Raw genomic sequence first — 20,879 nt, 5'->3', positions numbered from 1 at the left:
TTTAAACGTACATCAGTTGGTCCGACATCGTTTATGCATAACAGAATCTATGGGACCTTAGACTCGTAGCCGACGACGCAATATATATCTTAGCGGAGCCACCGAGAAATCAAATACGCTTGACTTGGCACGAGGGCCTCTCAATAATGGACTGCCGAAGCTTTTGGGCATTTAGTCCTACATCTTCCACTGACAATGATCTTGACAAAGCTGCACGCAAACAGCAAAAACAAAGTCAATCGTAACGACGATTTGGCGCCTAGAAAAAGACATAGAGAATGCGCTCTAACATGTGGCCGTGTGTTCGTCTATGAGAGGTAAGTGGCGATTACATAAAGCCTGTTGTTCAGGTGGGCTAGGCAAGGATCAAGTCGCAATGGAACGATAATTTCCTAAAGCTGTGTACTCTTATATCTTTTCATAGGAAGAGTGTAGCCTAAAAATAACAGATGGCATTTAATTTCGCAGGAGCGATATTGTTCTTTCTGTCACGCAGCAGCTGAAAACAAAGACTGCATTGTTTTTTGACCACCCAGCCTTTCCCCGCTGGCAGAGCAGGGACATAGCTTTTGTGGTTTATTATTTATGACCCACATTCGCAAGCGCGGTGCTTAATTAAATGGCCATGCTTTTAGCATCGCGCTCTTTTCATCTCAATGGCTTGCTATCTCGAATGATGTAAACGAGTTTGTACTGAGGAGATGGCCAGCCAATTCACTTCCTTCGCAAACTAAAACTTGGACAGAAATATGTGGTAAGCCTGATAAAGGAAAAGGGTTATACCTAGCAACAACATCAAGGTTATTCCGCTCAGGAGTGCCACGGTGGCAATAGCACACGAAGTGTTTGTTAAATGGTAGTAAAAAAAAAAAGTATATGCTAAAAAAAATTGAAAAAAATTCAACTCCTTACAATGACAATGATTATTCTGTGAGGTGCGCAAAAGAATGAGTTTTTAGCGTTAGTTTGCAAAGGCTTGAAAATCCCGTGTTAATTCATTTTTTTGCTCTGTTTTTCTGTCTTTTATATCTTTTTCAAACTACCGCACTTTTCCGTAAGGTAATGCTTAGCAAGGTCTAGCTTGGTTCGACTTTCTGAAGTTTAGTCTACGGTTCCGCTGTTCCGCACTGGTAACACTAGTAACGACAGTCGTAGGGCGTACTATTGCGTCATCAATCTCTGCCGCACCGTTTCATCATTAATCTTTCGGAATAAATCTTAGGAATTGAAAGGAAAACGCTTACCCTTGTTCTTATATTGAACGCAGGGATATCCGCAGCGCTGCTTCGCCATCTACAAAAGATAATAGTTCTGGCAGTGTTCAGTATTACACAGAGTTGAAATAAAATCGAAGTTCGCCATGAGTTGACGCGGGCCGTTCACTACTATATCGTTTATTTATGTCGTCAATCTAGGCGCACGCGACAACTCTTCCATCGTTGACCTGAACAACTTCCATTGTCTAGAAAGCTCAGAAAGTCATACGGGTATCTACTTGTTAATGTGGAAATTATTGCTACATTAACAGGTACGGATCGACCATTCTGCGTCAAGCCTACAGGCGTGATAGGTGCTACATTTTGCTATGAGATGAAAACGCCTATGAAAAATATAGACGGTTTACCTTGATTTCACGATAGTAGGAACAGCCGCAATGGTCATTCAGATATGATGGATATTTTCTAATAATAATTAAGTAATGATTAGAATACTTGAGATCGGTTTGTCCTATTGCTAGCACATATAGTGTCAGATACTGTTAGGTATCAGAGATCCTTCGCAAGCACCGTTGTACTTGTTTCCGCTATAATATTTACACGCAATGTTCTTGTGAAATTTTCTCCATCGCCGTAAAAATTCTCTAGTACGCTTTAACATTTTCCTGGTCCGATATACTCGATTCTTACGATAAATGCTACCATGTTAGGTTGTACTGCAGCGATCCGTAGATGCCTGGTAAGATGTAGCATATGCAAATAATACGCTCTTTAAGGGGATATTGCAAAATAATTTACCTAAATCGATATCCAGTCCTCCTACAGAAGTCATCAAGGTAAATATTAGCAATCTGTATACGCCAACAAAATGTAAATCGATAAAACAGTAGATACTTTTTGGATAGAAAACAGTCTAACATTGTCTAAATGTTACCGGACAGATTGATTGACGTTTGGTAAGCACCGTTTTACTTAGATTATAATTGAATTTTTCACTTCGTACCAATTGTACCTGCAAATTGTCACCGAAAACATAACATCGCCACAGACTACAGGTATTTCTAACCAAAGGGCTTTTTACGAGGGCATAACCCGTCTGTTTAGGTAATCGTATCTGGAATTGTAGTTAGTAGTGCTGCCAGCGTGATTGATCGATCAATTTAGAGCGAACACCAGGCCTGAATAAAGTGCCTTTCCCTTTTATAGTACTGGTAACGGAATTAAGGCTAGTACATACTTCATACCCAGTTGTTGCTTTTCTTCGCACGAACAGCGAACGCTTGCTTGGAAGAGTGTTCTAGGCTCCTCCAAAATTTGCGTGTCCATCATAGATGAGCAAACCGGATGATTTCTTGCTAAATCAAAAATCTAGTCATTGTATGATAATTTAAGCTTAAACTGAAGAGGGTGAATTGATAATTTAGCTTTTACAGAGAATCCCGAAGCTATGGTCCGTTCCATGTGTTTCTAATAAATGGACTTTCTTGGCTAGATATACGGATTGAGGTACTCATATTGCCTAAATCAGCTACAATACATTTCTTTGTCCGGTTTGAAGAAAATGCTCGTACATTGTAGATGGATACTCGTGTTGACCCGAACCTCATTAACTTAGATTAATCCGGCAAATGCCTTTCCCTTTATAACGTATCCGATTGCTACATGTTCTATTTGGTTCATTCTATAATAAACTATGTGTTGTTTAGTTCTGGGTTGAAATCGACGGACCTACAATTTCCAGTGGGCAAATAAGACCAAGAGAAAAATGCCAGAGCAGTAGAAGAAACCTACGTCACTTGCATAACTGACCGATAAGAGTATCGAATAACCCACTTTTAATGACGGTTTTAGAAAAAAATCCCACGTCGTTATACCGTATTGACCTCGCGATCATTCAACAGGAACATCATCCTTGTAAGTCTGCTGCATAGACATTCGGAATTTTAAAAACATTCACCCTGTTCAAATCTATGGGATTCTTTGGACTCTTGCCGGTTTCATAGGGAACGGACTTTAGACAACAGGCATACAAGGACTATTATATCATGAACTGCAATAATTATTTGGTAAAAAAAAATCGACCCTTTAGCCCGAACAGCACTGTGAAAACAATAATAAAAAGCGCACTCCGATAGTGGCATTTGTATGAACGATACAATTTGTTTATGATTCATCATTTTTTAGGAAGCCCATGTCTAAATATATGGTACGCGTATACTCGAAACACATTTCTACGTCGATTTACTGATTGTATATATTCACAACGAAACTAACCTTCGTATTTGGGTTACTAGATAAAGGTTACAATGAGTACATGATCAGGCGCATCTGAGAGGAACGCACCGTTTTGCTTACTATTCGCGAGGAGTTCATAAACGCCGAGATGTCCATAAATTACATCTTGAACTCGTTTAACCTCAATCATCGTGTATTTGTGTGCATTCAAATCTGTGACCTGAATCGATCAACCTTTGCAACGGAGCGTTTGTCGACTGGTTTGGCTTACTGTATTATGAGGGGATACATGATTCGAACACCCCCGCAACTATTTGAAACCTCGTGTTACTTCGCTGTAAAAAAGATACTCGATTTTCGGCAGGAACTACCATGCCGGAGATCCGCAACACTGATTTTGCTAGACACGTAGCGTCACCGTACAAATGTGAGACCCACTTTTGACAAGAATATAATGATTTAGCTTGAGTTCGTTCGACATCGGAACGACAGCAGCTCGTGCTTCGACAAAACATATGTATCTCGAACAAACAAATCCATTAATACCTTTATTATTACAAACGAAGAGATAGAATTGACTGAGAAAATTTACCACGAACCATAAAAAGTTGGCCACTTTTAGAACATAAAAAAATGTCGCATTTAAGTAATTATAATTTGGCTATATTCCACAGTGCGCTTGCTTACACAGTCAAACCTTTCAACTATCGCGACTAAATTCAATAAGTTGCATCCGTAGCAGTGTCTAGAGAATCTGTTCTGCCGAAAAATTTTCCTTCATCAAAGGATACGCTCAAAGGATCAAAGGATTACTGCGGCCTCCGAAGAAAATCGATGGCCCGATAAACCAGATTCACTAAGTGGCAAAAAAAAAAATTATCTAGGTTGGATTGAATGTTCAATTCTTATTCTGCCTTAGAAAACATTCCATCGTTATGATCTGTAATCTCTACACGTGTTTACTAGCAAGGACGCCTAATACACAATTTCGACCACCACGAACCACTTAGATGTTGTACCGTTAAAACCCCCTATTGACAGTTTATGACGAAAAATTAACGGAGGAGTAACTGTTGATATCATTACGAAACAGTCGCACAGCAGGAGTTTATTAGAGGAACCGCAGACAATATACCCTGTTAGGGAAGCATACTTTCCTGGCAGTCCTTTAAACAACGCGGAAAAAACGAAAAAATGTCGAAGACCGATCTAAAGACTTGTCCGCACCGGAAAATAGCTGAGAGTTGATTTGGAATCATCACTAGCATTTACTAGGATCTGTCGAAGAAAAGAGCGAACAGTTCACGAGACACAAACACATGCAGACCTATTTGTGTTGAAAGTTAGCTGTGATCCTTTTTCCAAACGAGTCCAATGAAACTTCTCACATGTTTACAATTCACAGCATGATCGATATGAGTGAACGAACCCCAGCAACCGCATGCGACCATAAATTGGCCCGTTGTGTAAAACTCTGATACAGCGACATACATTTCTTTCCATCGGGTAGGTGTCGTGGGAGTAATGAGTCGCCGAAGAAAACGCGTTTCTTTGAGGTAATCCTCTATCAATCACTGGAAAATAGGCAAGCGGCCTCTGTGGATCGTTCGCAACACATAGTATTAATTGCCTGAATCGGTATTTTTGCTTACAAAGCTAGAATGGAGGCACGTTCCGTCCACAACATAGGGGGCCTTTGGCATTAAAGGTATAGGATATGTCTAAAGCTATTGTCTTTCTTGTTTCAGATGCGTGTAATTAAGTGATTTTAGGACTCCGGAGCTGACAGCTTTGAAAGCTGAAACTGAAATTGAACGATTTAATAGTATGGTAACCAAATAGATGAGTGGTTGTTCGCCGTCAACATGTAAGCTTGTCTTATTCGAATCAGTAAAGGCAAAGCGTTGAGAACTACAACTTAACTTTTCGAACACCAGCGTACACTTAAGTCACGATTAACTAAAATAAAAAACTTTCAAAAAATGTCCCTTCCGATTAAAATTTATTAAAATAAATAAATAAATAACGGTTTATCGCAGCAGACGATCGTAGATCTTTTAATCTTTAATGGTGCCCTTTTTAGTCGGCTCCCACCACTAATAATGTTCCATAGTGATATATTTATTACTTTTATTGACAAAGTTCGTTCGGCAAATAGTATATGATACGATTACATTAAATTATTTCACTTGCTTGTGACAGTAACAAGGTTATATATTGATGGCAAATGCTGGAAAACATGCTTTTACATTACTGAAATCATGTACCGCTATTGTTCTATCGGCCACCTCTGATCTTCAGGACGAACATGCGTCAATATAAGTAGCGCGCATTGAAAATCCAGAGGCTCGTATCGTAGTGTAGTATCTGAGCACATCCGAAAGGCTCAATGTCGGCTAGTCATAACGAAAGGTCTCCTACATCGCGTCTTATATACGCGAACTTTTTTTCGGACCAGAAGAGGCTGTGCAAGTGTGAAGGTGAGCTACTGAAGGCAGGATATCCGTCACAAAACAGGTAGCCCGCCCATGATCGAAGCTCTGCGAAGAATAGACTTGACTAGTGCGAAATGCGTATCAGCGGCTGTTTCTACGAAGTTCGATGTTCAGATAATGTAAATGACTTGAAAATAGTCTTAACAGAACTTTATTGTGACTGAAAAAAATGGGGATTTCAGCTGGAATGAAAAATCCTATTGTTTGTAAACCCCAAGCTATTAGCTCGGACAGAAGAAAAATTCGAGAAGATTCCCTTACGCATTGACGGTCACTGAGCGTTAGCGGGGCTTCGCAGGGGTCCAGTTTAACTTAATGACTGATAGAGCGCTAGAACGACCTCGCTGCCCAGCTCTGTTTGCTCACACTCGGTATCTGATACTGTACTGACATTTTAGTCTTCCTTCCTTTTGCATTTTGCATAAAATTTGAAGGTGTTTCTCAAGTAATTCTAATATAGCTGAGTTTCATCTTAGACAGGAAACAATATTTTCATAACGAAACAGTTATTTAAAAAAAAAAATAAAGAGGATATTTTTTTGCAGAAAATACTGTAGTGCATATTCAAGTGAAATTTACCATCGTCCAAATCTGTTTTCTTAGATATTAATCAATTACGTAAATTCGGTACATCTTCAACAGTTCCATGTGGCCCCAGTTCATTTCATCAATCGTGGCACGTATCCTACACTTTCCCTAGTATTTGGAGAAATGCTCAACTAATTAAGGCTCATTTGCATGCAAATTTCCACGGCCCTTATTTATTAATAAGCCTGAACGGGCCAATGCGTCATTGGACAGACGCACAACCTTCATTGAGCTGGACGGATTAAGCTTCTGCACGTATGAAGTATACCCATGTGGGATACCGTTCTTAGCAATCTTCAGACCATATGGGCGTTCATTATATGTACTGCTTTTTTGTCACATATAGCTATTGGTGACGAAATGTATCATATATTTTTCCATTAACTCCGCATATCGTTCCTCGCTGAGCGTATAATTATTTATACGCTATTGACAAGTCATTTGTAAAACGGTGTGTGACTGAGTAACTCCTGTACACATTACAATATATACAACTCATGTATATATTGATGAATCCAATGGATTTACTCTCCTTACTAACCTTAGCTATGTTATTTCTCACATATACGGCAAACGGTCAATTGATTAAAAGTCCTCTCTGAAGCAATGCAGAATTATTGTGTTCTTTTTCTTGACACCTGCCTTGTTAGTGACTATCGTGATCACTGCTTTAGATCCCGATAAATGCTTTCGATGTCCGACGATTAGATGGACCTTTTTGTTTTGACTAAATAGGTACAAACGTGTATCGGAGGCTATGAGTTCATAGCGATTTGTTGAAGTTTCAATGCGCGCATCTCGCTCGCTGTCCGTAGGCTTTTTATAAGTTAGTCACGTTGGCCCGCAACTTAACGCACTTCACTACGTCAAATACAAACCTCGACTGACACTGCGAATACGGCTTCACTGTTCGAAAAAAAACACAACACCTACAAGACACAAATAATTGGCAATCAATAATAGAATTACTACTTTGGTAATTGCGATACTATACAAATAGGTGCTTAGTAGAATTTCATCCACCGTCGTTAATTCAATTAATAGCGTAGCTAGTAAATCCTGCTTTAGGATAGGGATTTCATAGCGAACAATAACAAGAAGTACAGATATACGCGACGAGATAGGATCATTTGGTCCTCTCGCAACCTAAAAGGAAGCATCCTGCGATGCGGCATAGCGCTCCTAGCTATGAGGCGTGCCAAAATGACGAACAGAGCAAATTGCATTGGTACTAAAAGCGTACAGCTCCGCTTTCCTTTTATGTTGGCGCATGATTTTGCTCATCGTAGCTCGAGAGAAATTTATGTGCGCATATATTTGATACGCATGGTAGAACGCGCGCTTAATCTCTGCACCCTTTCTTAGTCCCTAATAGGCAGTAAGCGTTCGCACTGTTTGCCCCCGTCTTCTTCATGCCACGTTGCCCCAAGCTACTTAACTAGAACTGCGACAACAACAACGACGACGACGACGATGATGATAACAACAAAATACAATAGTTCAGACTTTGAATGTCGCAAAGACCCAGTGACAATGAGCAACCGCTGATTGCACAAAGAAGTAAAAAGCTTTCTTTGCTAACTCTGTCTACTCTTCGCTGTGCCACAGTTCATTGTCGCGATGCCTGAGGGCTGAAAACGCTGTTACTATGGAAAATATCCTTAGACGAATCCCCAATGCGTACACAACAAAGAATTGGTCGCAGGTTAATCACGACCTTTCGCGAAGGAAGAGAGCGACAGCACAAAATTGACAGAAACATATAGGAAGAGCAGTGAGAACCGTATGTGTGTATATCCCTATCGAGCTCATGACGCATTCACATCTAGTGGCCATATAGCTATGCAACAGTTGCACACGATGCCCCTGAGGGCTTGTATTGTATAGGGTTTCACGAGGTGCACGATAGCATGCAAACGGACAAAGAAATGACGCGCTCTCTGGCCCGCTACGCATATGCTGGTAGCTTTCTGGCTAACCCTCCACCGACAACTAAAAATCAACTCGATGCATACGTATCCCTCACTCGAGTAGGCCCTCTTAAAGGGTGGAGTGGAGCAACTTCGTAGCTTGAAGTCTAAGTGTTCATGCTTGCGCGATCGCACACTGGCACTCGCACTCACAGCCATCCATTTTAATATGAAGCCTGGGGCGAACAATTCTCGCTCTCGCATCAAACCAGTTGAGACTTCCCGTTTGGGACACTGAAATTTTAGAAGACCGACTATTGTGCCAAAAACACAAGCTTTTCCCGACGTTTTGGCGGGGAGTCGAATTCATTGTGTTAAATTTCCAAAACTTCTAGTGCTAATCCCGATGCTAAAGCACTGTAAATAGTAATCACATCACTGGGTGCATCTTTGTTTATCAGCGAGTTTCGAATAATACGTACAAATCAACATATGGGATGACATAATCTCCCAGTAAAGAGTGCAAGCTTTATGCGGTCATCGGCAAAATGAACTACAGTTTAGCCCTCGTTCGAATATCAGTACAAGTTTGCCTCGGTTCTTGTGAGCTGCGTTCGGGGGCGAAAGTATGGGTTTGTGGTTACCAATGAAAAGCTAGAGCTTTGCGATGAAACCTGGCTTGTCATCGAGCGGTTCAAGTTTATATGCTTCTTAAGTGACCGATCAGTTAGGCCACAGAAGAGGCCAGACAGCCTTCTGTGCTATATTGCCAGCAATATTAGCCTTCATTTTATCGCCTAATATCAGACGACCTATTCATTTCAGAGGGTATATTATCATACATGACCTGCTGCTTTGTTCAGTTGATGCCTTACACCGCTAGGTAATAACGTCGCGTAGTAGTCTACTAGAAGAATAAACTAGATACATAATATTCAGATGTAGAGGCGTATTGTCTGCGTTCAAAATATTAAAGAAGCCCAAACAAAGGCGGCCGAACACAACTCGAGCCAACAAAGAAAAGCACGCTGATGCGTTTAATAGAATCCGCTATGTAGAATGGTTTGATGTTGCAACAATTTAGCACGAAAATTAGAAATCGAGCCCCAGTCTTGCCTTGCCTTGCAGTCAGCGTTACGAACGGATTTTCTCCGGTAATCTGTTATTGGCTATCTCCCCATTATTCTACAGTATTGTTTATCAACATCTTACTGTGCACTCCTGCATGTATCAGTGTCGTCACGGTTCGCTGTCATGACCTTCGACGAACGAACGTCCCAATGACAATGGGAAAAGCAAAATTAATAACTGTAACTTATAATAACGGGATAATAGTAATAATATGTCGACGAAAAGGCTAAAGTTTCACTGCCAGAGTCCCCTAGGGATATAAAACCCTTTCTCAGCTTTTCTTACCTAAAGGAAGATTGTTATACGGGCGTCACAAGCAACGGTAGTCGCAGTTCGTCTGCCTTCCAACGCAGAAGCATCATAAAGGAGATGAAGTTACTGGCGGCGATTGTTGACGTCTTGACCGAACACCATGAACTACTGCAATGGCACAATTGGTTCATTCTATTGGACAGCAGCAACGAAATAGCGCATTGTGTGCTTACAAGGCGAATGATCGTTTGTAAACGAACTAACAAGACAAAAAGCTAGTAGAAAAATGATACATACGTTCATTCTAGCACATAATGATTCAAAGGTATTGCCACACTGGAACTCGTAATAGGGCCGCTAGCTTTCATAATTCCTGTATATACATATATGCAACATTTCTGCTGAACCTCAAATCTTGCAAAAATCTATCTACGAAAATCGTTTATAACGTCACGTTTAAAACGTTAACGTCAGTCAGAAATCGGTCAGTTTATGTTTTTTTCCATAGATAAAAATAGTGATTGACAGTAAATTCAGAGAGATGATTTTGTGATGGATCAAGTAAACAGCTATTGTTTAAGATATTGCCGAACTTAGTGACCTGAACGAGCATCGCAGTCGAGTGCAAAACTTGAGCTCGGTAAGTAAAAAGCGCGAAGTTCGATAAGGCCGTTTATTGGCCATCGTGTGAACGACAAGCGACCGTTCAGCATTTTAGCTAATATTTGCCTCGACCTCCTCTGTTTCACAGACCACAGCTGATTTGCCGCACTCTGCTATTTCCTGATAATCATCAAACCGAGAGGGCTGAATGGCTATTGTCGACTATTTTGTTTGTTCCACAAGTGCTGTTGTCCAAATCCATCGTCATTGCATTGACTTCAGTACGAGAAAAAACACGAAACAAAGTGTCTTCCGTACCGTAAACGTATTACGGGTAGGGAAAATGCTACGGTTGACTGCTTGTCTTGCCAACAAAAGCTGATGTGGTCCTCTTTTGATCGTTTGACATCAATGGCGAACAAATGGCAAAATCGGAAAGCGAACGTTCTGGTAGAATCTGAATCTTCCGCCCCAAACCTGCGATACCCAATAATCCCGTCCGATTCCGGTGATTTGGGCCGCTTGCGTCGACAGTAATGGCGGTGGCAGTTGTCGAGCGAAGATGGCGATAATGGTAAAAAAAGGATCGGGAAATGAGCAGCAACATGAGGAATCGTTGTTGATCAGAGAAGCGAACGATGACGAGGAATATAAAAAGGGCGAATTTAATGATTGATCCTCGCCTCTGATTTGCTTCTAATATTCGACCGTACGTCATAATGAAGTCTTTTTATTTGCGAGACACAAAGGAGAGCACAACTGACAGAAGAAGATACATCATAAGCACAGTAGCCAAACGAGGACAAACTGCTATTCGAAAGTTACTATTACACAAAAGAGAAACACAAATACATTAGAAGCAAAAAATTACAAATTAGCAGGAACAACTTGGCTGGATATACTAAAACTTCTCTCACGCTCATATCAAACTGACACGTTTTTTTTCAGTTGGTGTTCTGAAGCGCACTTAAACAAGAAAATCATACAAATAATAAAACAAATACATAGCCATAGACTAACGTATAGTTCCAGCGCTCAAAACGCTGTAACAAATCATCTAAATGAGCCTCGCTGTTAGATAGCCATATTAAGAATCAGCAAAAATGCCTCATACATGTGTGTCTGAGAAGCAAATAATGTAAAAAGTCGACAAGCAACGAACTGACAAACGACAAAACAGGCAACAACGGTGCAGAGCGATCTTTTTTGTGTTGTTATTATTACTACTCTATCGTCCAGTAAAAGCGAGTAGCTATTTATCTAAAATACGAAAGAAAGAGAGGAAAAATCCAAAATAGTAAAAGCGAAGTCTAAACAAGTCGATCCTCAAAGGATAAAATGAAGCAAGAATCAGGCTCTGTGCGGTTGCCGGTTACCACGTCTGTTCAACGACAGTTTACAAGAGAAGATGTCGAGCTATTGCTGTTAGATGCACAGACAAGGGCGGAGGAAGGACGGAGGAGGGGGAGGGGAGGAGGGAGGAAGCGCACTAATTTTGCTGGGCCTTGGCTGGCTCTGTTCGATGAGACACGTGCCCCTACCGCCCTTGCCGCTGCCGTTCCGGCTGTTGGAGCCATTGGAGTTGCTGAAACCAGCATCGACGGTGACGACGACGACATCACTCACAGTTGTAGCAACAAATGCAGCATCAAGCAGAAGGTAAACCTGCAGAAGGAAGATAGATACCATTCCCTGGAACATTCTTGGCATTCTTCCAGATGGCCTGATCCGAAGACTTTGTGCGGCAGGCAGCATTTGGCTGAGCGTCAAGCCACAAGCATACGCTCAGTAGACCATCATCGCCGTTGTAGTAGCAGTAGCTGTAGTAGCGGTTCAGTAGAGACACTGTTACGTGTATCGGCGTGTCCCTGTGTGCACATGTGCATGTGTGTATAGCGGGTTCTTTTCAGAGAAGGCCACCTTCTCTAAAGCGGTTGACTGTCGCCAATACGCTTTCACGCTAAACTGATTAACTGTCACTAGTAGTGGTAGTACTACATTAAAGAGCGCGCATTTTTTGGTGTCGTTGTTGTTGTTGGTCTTGTTGTTGTGACTTTTGCTAAGAGGTTTTTCTGCAAGACTTTTTATTCCGTTAGTGATGACCACAGGGAAACTATCGCCGAGCGACGCCCTCTCCGAAACCAGCTGTGCAATAGCTGGTACAGCAAAATACGCGGCAGGCTCCGAAGAAATAGAGCAATGCGATGACGCTGTCCTAGTGGCCGCGTAAATACGTGCGCATGTATTGCGCTGATCATGCTAATACTACCAGTTCTTTTGGTTTCGGCCACGGCCGATGAACATGTCGAGAAAAACGACGAAGCCAAAGGAAAGCGAATCTAACGCGCCGAGCACACAACAACTTGCCGAAAGATAGGCAGACCAACAGGCAGGTTCGTCCAAGTGGCGTCATTCTACAACACACGCGTGTGATAGTGAGATGCAACCGTATCTCTTTCACTGTACTTCTTTTCCACCAAACGCTTCGACTACGAATCAACGCTAGACCAAACGCTTCGCGGAGGAGCTTTCCTTATAACGACGCCAGTGAAGACGACGTCGTAGAAATCGCATACGAACACAACAACTACGGCTACAAAAATTCGCCGTTTGTTTCGCTCTGGCTGTGACCGTGAGGCGGGATGGCCATCTCTTCTGGCCACCAGCTCGACCCAGCACCGAAGTCAGCAAAGCGTAAGAATGCTGCTTGCACGTGCTGTTCAGCACGCAGAATATCGCCGCCAACCCACGACTCTCGTTTTTCGCTTATTTCTCGCCGTGCTTCCGTGCATACTGCGAGCCCCAATCTCGTTTCCGCCGATCTCCTTGTTCGGATTACTGTTCTGGATTTGCCTTTTAGCTGAGGGTGCCTGGGGGGTAAAGGAACCCTTCTCGTACCTAATGGTCGATGATTGTCCCACACAACTTTTACGGTACGCGTCTGATAGGCAAAATGTTTCTGAGCTAGCTGCAGACGCACGGCAGGACCTGCCCAAACGAACTAAGATGATACTGTTCGTAGTACCAGGTGAGTGTACGTCAATGGGCCTAAAAGAGTATTTTCCAACCACGCCGTCCGGCGACAATGTATTGCGTCTTGGTCACGCTGAGTAACTCAGTTAATGGCAAATGGTTACGTGCGTCTAAGAAGAGGTTATCTCTTGTGTTATTCTATGCATTAAATGTAAATAGTGTACGGAAATACGTTATGTTGAGGGTGCGCTTTGGCAAATAATGCTGACACCGAGTTGTTTTTGGCATTAAGAGATTGATATCATCGACATATTTATTTCATAGAAGTAATAGATCTTTCATATTAATTCATTGCATATGTTTTGCTCCTACATATCGCTAAAATGGCTTGTATAGCCAAGAATAGATTGGCACTCATGTTGATGGAGTTCTATATCTATCTCATTGCGTTTTATCTGAATGGTATCCGTTCACTCCATCACTCGAATGGGCAAATAATTAACTGACAGACCGTATCAGCTTTTGTAACCTATTGTTGTTATCGGTTGAAATCATCGAAGTACTTTAATATCGTGCCTCTATTTCGCAATTCACTTGATTCCAACAACAAATCTGTTCTAACTGCCGTACTGTAAGCACAGATAGAAAAGGAGCTGAGCACTCAGGATGATACTTTTGAAAATGAAGAAAGGAACCCACTCGGATATACCGGATATATCACAAACAAAAAATGTCGTCTGATAAAGTTCACTCATTAGATCAAAAAAAAAAGGTACAGATGGATTTTCATCAACCAACCTATGTATGCTATCTTACTGAATTGTAATGAATACGTTACAGACAGCGGCCAAGCAAGTATAGCATGTAAAAGTTCTATGTTAGACTCCTCATAAAGAGATCAAAAATCATCTAGCGAAATTGGAAACACCACAGCAAGATTTTGAGAGGTGTACTCGGACCCCATAGACAGCAAAAACATTTTTCAAATTCTGGCGCCACCATAACGTTACATCATCACTCATGTGTATATCGGTTCCGAAAATACCTACCAGCTCTTTGCTATAATTACGGACGATTCAGATAATGGCCTTCATCTGTGCTCAAGCCGACGAACAATAGTGTAAGCGTACCATCGAAGCTTTCATTCGTTATATAATAGCAGTATTATTAATTATAGTGTTAAAGCCATTAGCAGGTCCAAAATGCAGCACGTAAGTCTGTGGATATAAATAGATTTTCCTAATTTATATATTAATCCTCCAGCGATAATCGAAGTGGCAACTCAACAATTAGGCGTGTTTCAATATAATATCAAATGCTATATATGTCCATAAATAGTAAGGAATAAATGAACGTATCCTAAAAACGATTCCATTATTGTTCTATTCACGTTATCATAGTTTCACTGTTACAAAATGTAACTCTAAGGAAAATACAAAATATATATAATTTGTAAGGAGGATTTCAGGTAATTTTTTTTGTTCGCTGTCGACTTTTGAACTCCTAATTAAGCGTCTATTTGTTTATAGGAAAGGCTAATCTTCATGGTAACGTATTTGCATCTAGGCAGGTAGACACAACGTTTCAAACTGAAACTGGACCGTGTAAAGCAATTCATAGCGGCAGTAGCACCGGATAGAAAACTCGGAACATTTTTATGCATTACATACGAACGCAAGGCTGAATCTTTCTTATTTAAGGTTTTTAATTGGCTGTACAAGATAAGCTTTGTGGTGTATCTATTATATAATTACGGGATTCTGCGGCAGAGTAGGGCATTCATTAAGCCTTGCACGTTTGTCTTCTACTACTACTTCCATTAAGAATATATCAACATCACTAGGAACTAAATTACTATTTTCTGCTTTGTTAAAATATAGTTTATATATAATTTGATGCAATTGACTATATATCTAGCTTCCAAAGGTTTTTATAAGTGTTTAGGGTTTCAGGCATGTCCTTTTAGCGAAAAACGAAAAGTGTCTACGCTTGGTTTCGGACCTAAACATAATTACCCGTTTTCAGCGCAGTGTCACTGAAGCATCAAGGATTTCGAACTTTACCATCAATTAGTGAATAATCGAGACTGCATATGTCTCGTCGCATGTAACGTCGTTGACTCTCTTATAGGTAGATTTTAGAAGGATCGGCTTAGTCATATATGTCACGTTTTAAAGCAGACACTCTCATCGACAAAGATGTTACGACGTATTGTTAGTGTACATTTTATCACATGAAATAACTTAATAGCTAAATGGCCTAATAGTAGGAAAATGTTTTTGAAGGTAACCCAGGCCCAATAGGCTTCTATGCAGATTTTATGAAAGAAATTTACGCGGGCAACGAAGAAAACATCGAGGTGTGGGGCGTATCGCATGCTGGACACGTTGTGCTGCCGAAGCACATGCAAAAGCCATATAAAAGTATTAAAAGGTAAGGAAATATACCAATTTATCCGAAATTAGTTTAACTGGTTTTAGCTAAAAATAAAATACAGTATGAAGTGGGCAGATGAGATCGTAAAATTTTTATATTTTAGGCCAATGTATCAAGTTCACACCCTTCATTTATATATTTTGATCGAACACCATAAGTTTAAATAGGCAAAGTTCCAAGTTATAAGGATAAGCTCTTTGAATCTGGACTCCTTTGAATCATCGATCTAATTAAGGAAACACGTAACAGTGATAATCAAGTAGCAAATATAGATATTATTGTTATTATTTTTTATACTCATACATCATTGCACAATGCACTTGTTAAATGTACGATATATAGCGTTAACGTTCTATAGATCTTTTTTTATACAGGCTGTGAGAAGCTAAAAGTTTACTTTTTTTATACAAGTAGTGCTGAATTTTTGTGTACCTTACGACAATTAAAGCTGTGATCTATCCTGTGGTTTTGAACAAAAGGTCTTTCTAAAATTAGGCCACACGTAAATCGTATACTGATAAACTGATTAGTTAATACGGACCGATAAATTTCCCCAATTGACAGGTGGTTTTCGACAGAAGGCGAAGTGGAACATAAAATGCGTTTCCTCGAAAAATTTATACCAAAAGAAACTCCGCTGGTCTTAATTGGTCATTCAATCGGCAGCTATATGGCGCTGCAAATCACTGATAAACTTAAGGATCACAACGTAGGTATTATACAATCACAAAGACAAATCTGGTGGTCTTTTACACGCACTTTAATATTACCTTTATGAAGATTACTTATCTTCGAACTCTAGAGGATGTTTATATTTACTATATAGGTGCTTCAACATGTTACGGTACTTGTTTTGTGGGATGATTTGTTGCGCTCAAATCAGCAATCACTTATGATCTCCTTCAGCTATAAAGCTTGCGAAAGGTTTAATTTGATATTTGCCTAGATATTACTCTGTTAACTGTCTGTCTGTTACTGTTTATTTTTTTCTGCTAAAACTTGGAATTACCTTTGTAGAAGCACTCCGTTTAGAAAGATCTCTCATCTTGCCAGTCCGCGATATAGGATCCACTACCCTGCAGGTCTACTAACGACGCTTAATTAAATATGACATCTATTCGTATATGTAACGATCATTCGCAGATTGTGCACACGTACCTTCTGTTCCCCGCTATCGAGCGCCTTGCAAGAGGAATAAATGCCCCTATGCTTGAAGCTCTGGCGACGTATCTGCGTCAGCCATTTATGGCACTCGTCTATTCTGTCCACATGGTGCCTGCTATGCTCCTCAAAAGAGTCTTCCAGCTCGCTGTCCGTATGCATTATGGCGCCGGAAAAGAAACGTTCGTACAAAACATCCTTTCACTCACGTCGCCCTCGGTTATGCGTGCCATTATCGACACGACTCAGGACATTTTCAAGAAGGTTCGCAGACGCGATGACGACGCGATAGCAAGGTAAGCTTCGCATCAGTCTTCTAAGCTGGCGATGAGGTAGTGTAGATTCGAAACCGCACGAGACTTACTAGCAGCACCTGCCGTAAAACACGCAGCACATATTTATGTTATACCCTAAAGAAATATTGGTAAACTACTGGATGTGATGAAACGTCGTGAAGCAAGTCACGTATTGTCTTTCAGCTCATTTTAAGGGTCGGCTGCTAAAAACAAATAGAAAAACAAGTTTTGACTTTTCCCTTACATCTTGGTCAGTGGTCTGCGCGCTTCGACTTAGCACCTGCCACAACTCATAATGGAGTAATTTAATTACCCATATTATGAGTGATTCGTCCTTTCGACTGTCGGCTCACTTTCAATGTTTAATCCAGCTTTAAGATAGATCTTCAACAGAGAACGGGCTCGTCATAGCCTCGTTTTTGAGCTGTAATTTCAGAGTATGTGCATACACCTTATAGTAACATTTTATATCAAAATGTTGTTCCCAGCCTATACCTCAGCGGTAAACTGTCAAATATCTACCGCAGATTTCCATTGCCGTTCATTAAGACAGCCTTTATATGTTATTAATGCTAGCCGGCTTTTAGGAAAACTAACACAGAGCTTTTCTACTGAACAACGTCGCAGCTACAAGAGGAATTAAGAAGACATTTTACTGCTACCCAAGGTTACTATTGGACGCCATTTTGAAAATATGTAAATTCAGCTCCGAGTTGCGCTGTCGACTGCATAAGACCGCCTGATCACTTATGAATAATACCTAAAAAAGAGTACCATTAATGTATTTGCCAGCATTGATATAGCTTTGGTTTTTTTTTCTGTTATCATTTCCTTGCTAATAGTTCATTATCATGATTGATCTAGAGAACACCGTTCAATTCGGCACAATTAATTCAGCAGTACTCACAATTATCGATTTATAAAGCCGACCTGCTTTCTTCACCAACTGCACGAATGTTGTTAAAACATATACATTACTTGTATGTTTCGAGTCTGATAATTGACGTCGAACGAGAGGGAAAAAGAGATTAATAGAACAGTTTACCGACGAAGTATAACCATGAATAAGTGGGGCGTAATACATCCTGTGTGGGTTAGTGGTTAAAATCAATAACTAGCGCAAGCTTGAACCTTTATTTCTGGTCACTTTCTAGAAATCTCGACAAATTGACGTTTTATTATGGACTTAACGACCACTGGGCACCTCGGGAGTTTCCCATGCAGTTGAGACGAATGTTTCCCCGTTCCGATGTACGCTTCTGCCTTGAGGGGTTTCGGCACGCTTTTGTCGTGGACGCGGGCCGCGAGATGGGCCACATTGTCAAGGGATGGATGCTCAAACAGAACATCCTTCCGTCGAAGCACGGACATCTAACTGCTGTTAGCCAGCTCCTACGCGAGCCTTCTAGCTCCCTGCCGGTCACTACAACGAAGACAACTTACCCAATGGTCCAACGATCAGCCACAACAATCGACATCACTGGACTGAGCAGTTCGACCTTGCAGCCGGATAGTAGCTCCTCTAGCCCAGTTGAGAGTTTAGGTTATTTGGAAAACACTAATAGAACACTGTAGCACAGCTAGAGCACGCAGCACGAATACGATAAGCAGTTATAGCAAAAAAAAAATTTAATGTTGGGCATTTTGCTGAACATAATAAGGCGTCTTCTAATTTGTTTAATCAATGCCTAAATCAATGCTTAGTTCGAAGGAAGCTAGAAATACAGAACCCAGAATCAACGCAATTACATAGGTGGCTCTCATATATATAGATATACGTTGCAAAGAACAATTACGTATTTAACTCCCTAAACCTCTATTAATAGTCGACTGATACACGCAATCTCTTAAGCACCTTTTTGGAACTTAATCTGCCACGTAATTGACAAACTAGTTGACGCAAAACGTAATTATTACTAAAAATCGTTAAAGAATTGCTGTCTTTGAATGTTTAGTTTACTAAATCGCCTAGGCAGTTATGGGAATGCGAATGTTAGGAACTCCCTAATAGCAGTTACTGAAAAACGACGCATACATGGCTCACGACTAGTTTATTTAGTATTTCGTTGTTGATAATTCCTTCCACGCTCAATTTAGTGGACGTAAGTAACTTAATAGAGTATTATTAATAAAGTTCTGCCGATTTTTATTTATTTCCTTGTTTTTCTAATTTATCGTATAACAATGATTAGGTAGCGGCGTACACCGCTGGAGAGCTTCATCCTTCTGCCCGGCTATCTATTGCGCAAGTTTTGTTTGGTCGAAGCAAATAACTCTTTGTAATGAGTCAAATTTTTTTGAGGAGTTCGAAAAGTGGGTGTATCGGGTGGCAAAAACGGGGCTTTCGACACTTCTTATTTGCCTCTTCCCAAGCTCAACAACTCAATGGGAGTGGCATGTACAGCTAGGGCTCCCTAGCCAAGTAAAAAATTACATCTTTTTCGCCCTAAAACATACACTACTCTCGAGATTAAGGTTCAATAAGAATCCACTTCTGAGGAAGCGTGACTGCTAAATGAGCCTGTATGTGTTAGCTAATAGAGATCTCAGCAAAGCTTCCATGTTTCAAATTCAGCTCTTTTTTTTTACATGACATACCCATTTTTGGGGCTTCTAATCGAAACACAATTGTATCGTTTAAGTCAAGTTATCACAAGTGAAAGTTGTAAAGAACCGGGAGAGCTTCAATAGTAAAGCCATTTAAGTATTCGTATTAGCAAATTAATTGAATATTGAGGATGTTTGATTTTTTTTTAAATCTGTAAACGACATGCCCGTAAAAAATTTACCTTAGTATTTGTCTAGCAAAGTAAATTACAATATTTATGCTGTCATCTTACGGCAAAAAGCTATAACTTTCTGAAGATTCTACTAACTTTTCGAATGATCGCTGCGAAGAACTTCGAAGCAGTAAGCTCTAGCATATACTAGTTTAGTTAATCATTACCTTGTGTGGATTTTAACGATATCTCTGTTAAAATGTCATCTTTACTATATGACAAAAGTAGTTCGAGGTCAACAGCGTTGCCCTTTGCTCTGTCAGCAAGATAATGCTAGTACACATTGTAAGTTATGGAGGAAAAGACGAATTTGTATCTACACACATTGACTGCATTTAGGATTTTCAGTTAAATTCAGTTTATCACAGGAGGCTTACAACTATATTGTTATATATTAGCTACAAATGTATACTTACTTGCAAGAACTGTTTATGTGTCATCGTTTCGTGTATGTATTTAATATTAGTAAGCGTATTTAGACGAAGGCTGTGTCGTGAACGTCTAAGGTCTGCAATAAGTGTGGAATAGTGATTCAGATGGTCTGAGTCAGTGTGTGATATGAATGATTTTATGTTCACTTTTATATGTTGCTTTGCCTAGAAATAACCAAACCGTAGTACAATTAACTTCAGTTGCGAAAGTCGTACAAAGCCGTAATATACGTTCTCATTTAGATTTGACCAAGTGAGCAATGGCCGCGTTGGAATCGAGCTTTCCATCGGGGACTTGAAATACACTCAGATGCGTACACTCATAATGCAGGGTGTATTCTAAAATCAGTAACACTACTTACAACGTACCA

General features: G+C 40.4%; 1 protein-coding gene and 1 long non-coding RNA gene across 6 annotated transcripts; one reads left to right on the top strand and one right to left on the bottom strand.

The window, feature by feature from the left end:
• Positions 1-5,568: 5,568 nt before the first annotated feature.
• LOC147755581 (uncharacterized) lies at positions 5,569-9,998 on the bottom strand. The gene is made up of 2 exons (XR_015328468.1): positions 9,862-9,998; positions 5,569-7,464 (listed from the first exon to the last, which is right to left on the bottom strand). It is a non-coding gene; the product is annotated as an uncharacterized LOC147755581 (long non-coding RNA).
• A 2,048-nt stretch (positions 9,999-12,046) lies between these two features.
• LOC111251766 (lipid droplet-associated hydrolase-like) lies at positions 12,047-19,450 on the top strand. Of its 5 annotated transcripts, none has more exons than XM_022808746.2 (5): positions 12,047-13,459; positions 15,690-15,837; positions 16,405-16,549; positions 16,984-17,297; positions 18,452-19,450. In XM_022808746.2, exons 1-5 carry the CDS (start codon positions 13,132-13,134, stop codon positions 18,870-18,872), a joined length of 1,356 nt encoding a protein of 451 aa, XP_022664481.1. In that variant the 5' UTR covers positions 12,047-13,131; the 3' UTR covers positions 18,873-19,450. The 5 variants fall into 5 exon arrangements, with proteins under 5 accessions (XP_022664481.1, XP_086846282.1, XP_022664482.1 ...); XM_086990156.1 differs by having other exon boundaries at positions 13,320-14,524; positions 15,699-15,837; XM_022808747.2 differs by having other exon boundaries at positions 13,320-14,524.
• The last annotated feature ends 1,429 nt before the right edge of the window (positions 19,451-20,879 follow it).

This window comes from Varroa destructor, unplaced genomic scaffold (assembly GCF_002443255.2).
Source record: "Varroa destructor unplaced genomic scaffold, Vdes_3.0 BEIS01000005.1, whole genome shotgun sequence".
NCBI lineage: Eukaryota > Metazoa > Arthropoda > Arachnida > Mesostigmata > Varroidae > Varroa > Varroa destructor.
Note: the sequence above shows the minus strand (reverse complement) of the source record. Positions and strands in the feature narration are given on the sequence as shown.

Excerpts from the sequence above, each read along its gene's own strand:
- LOC111251766 (XM_022808746.2), top strand. The coding sequence starts at position 13,132 with ATGCTGCTTGCACGTGCTGTTCAGCACGCAGAATATCGCCGCCAACCC. Across the intron at positions 13,460-15,689 it reads GATACTGTTCGTAGTACCAG|GTAACCCAGGCCCAATAGGC; the intron begins GTGAGTGTACGT and ends ATGTTTTTGAAG. Across the intron at positions 15,838-16,404 it reads CCATATAAAAGTATTAAAAG|GTGGTTTTCGACAGAAGGCG; the intron begins GTAAGGAAATAT and ends CCCAATTGACAG.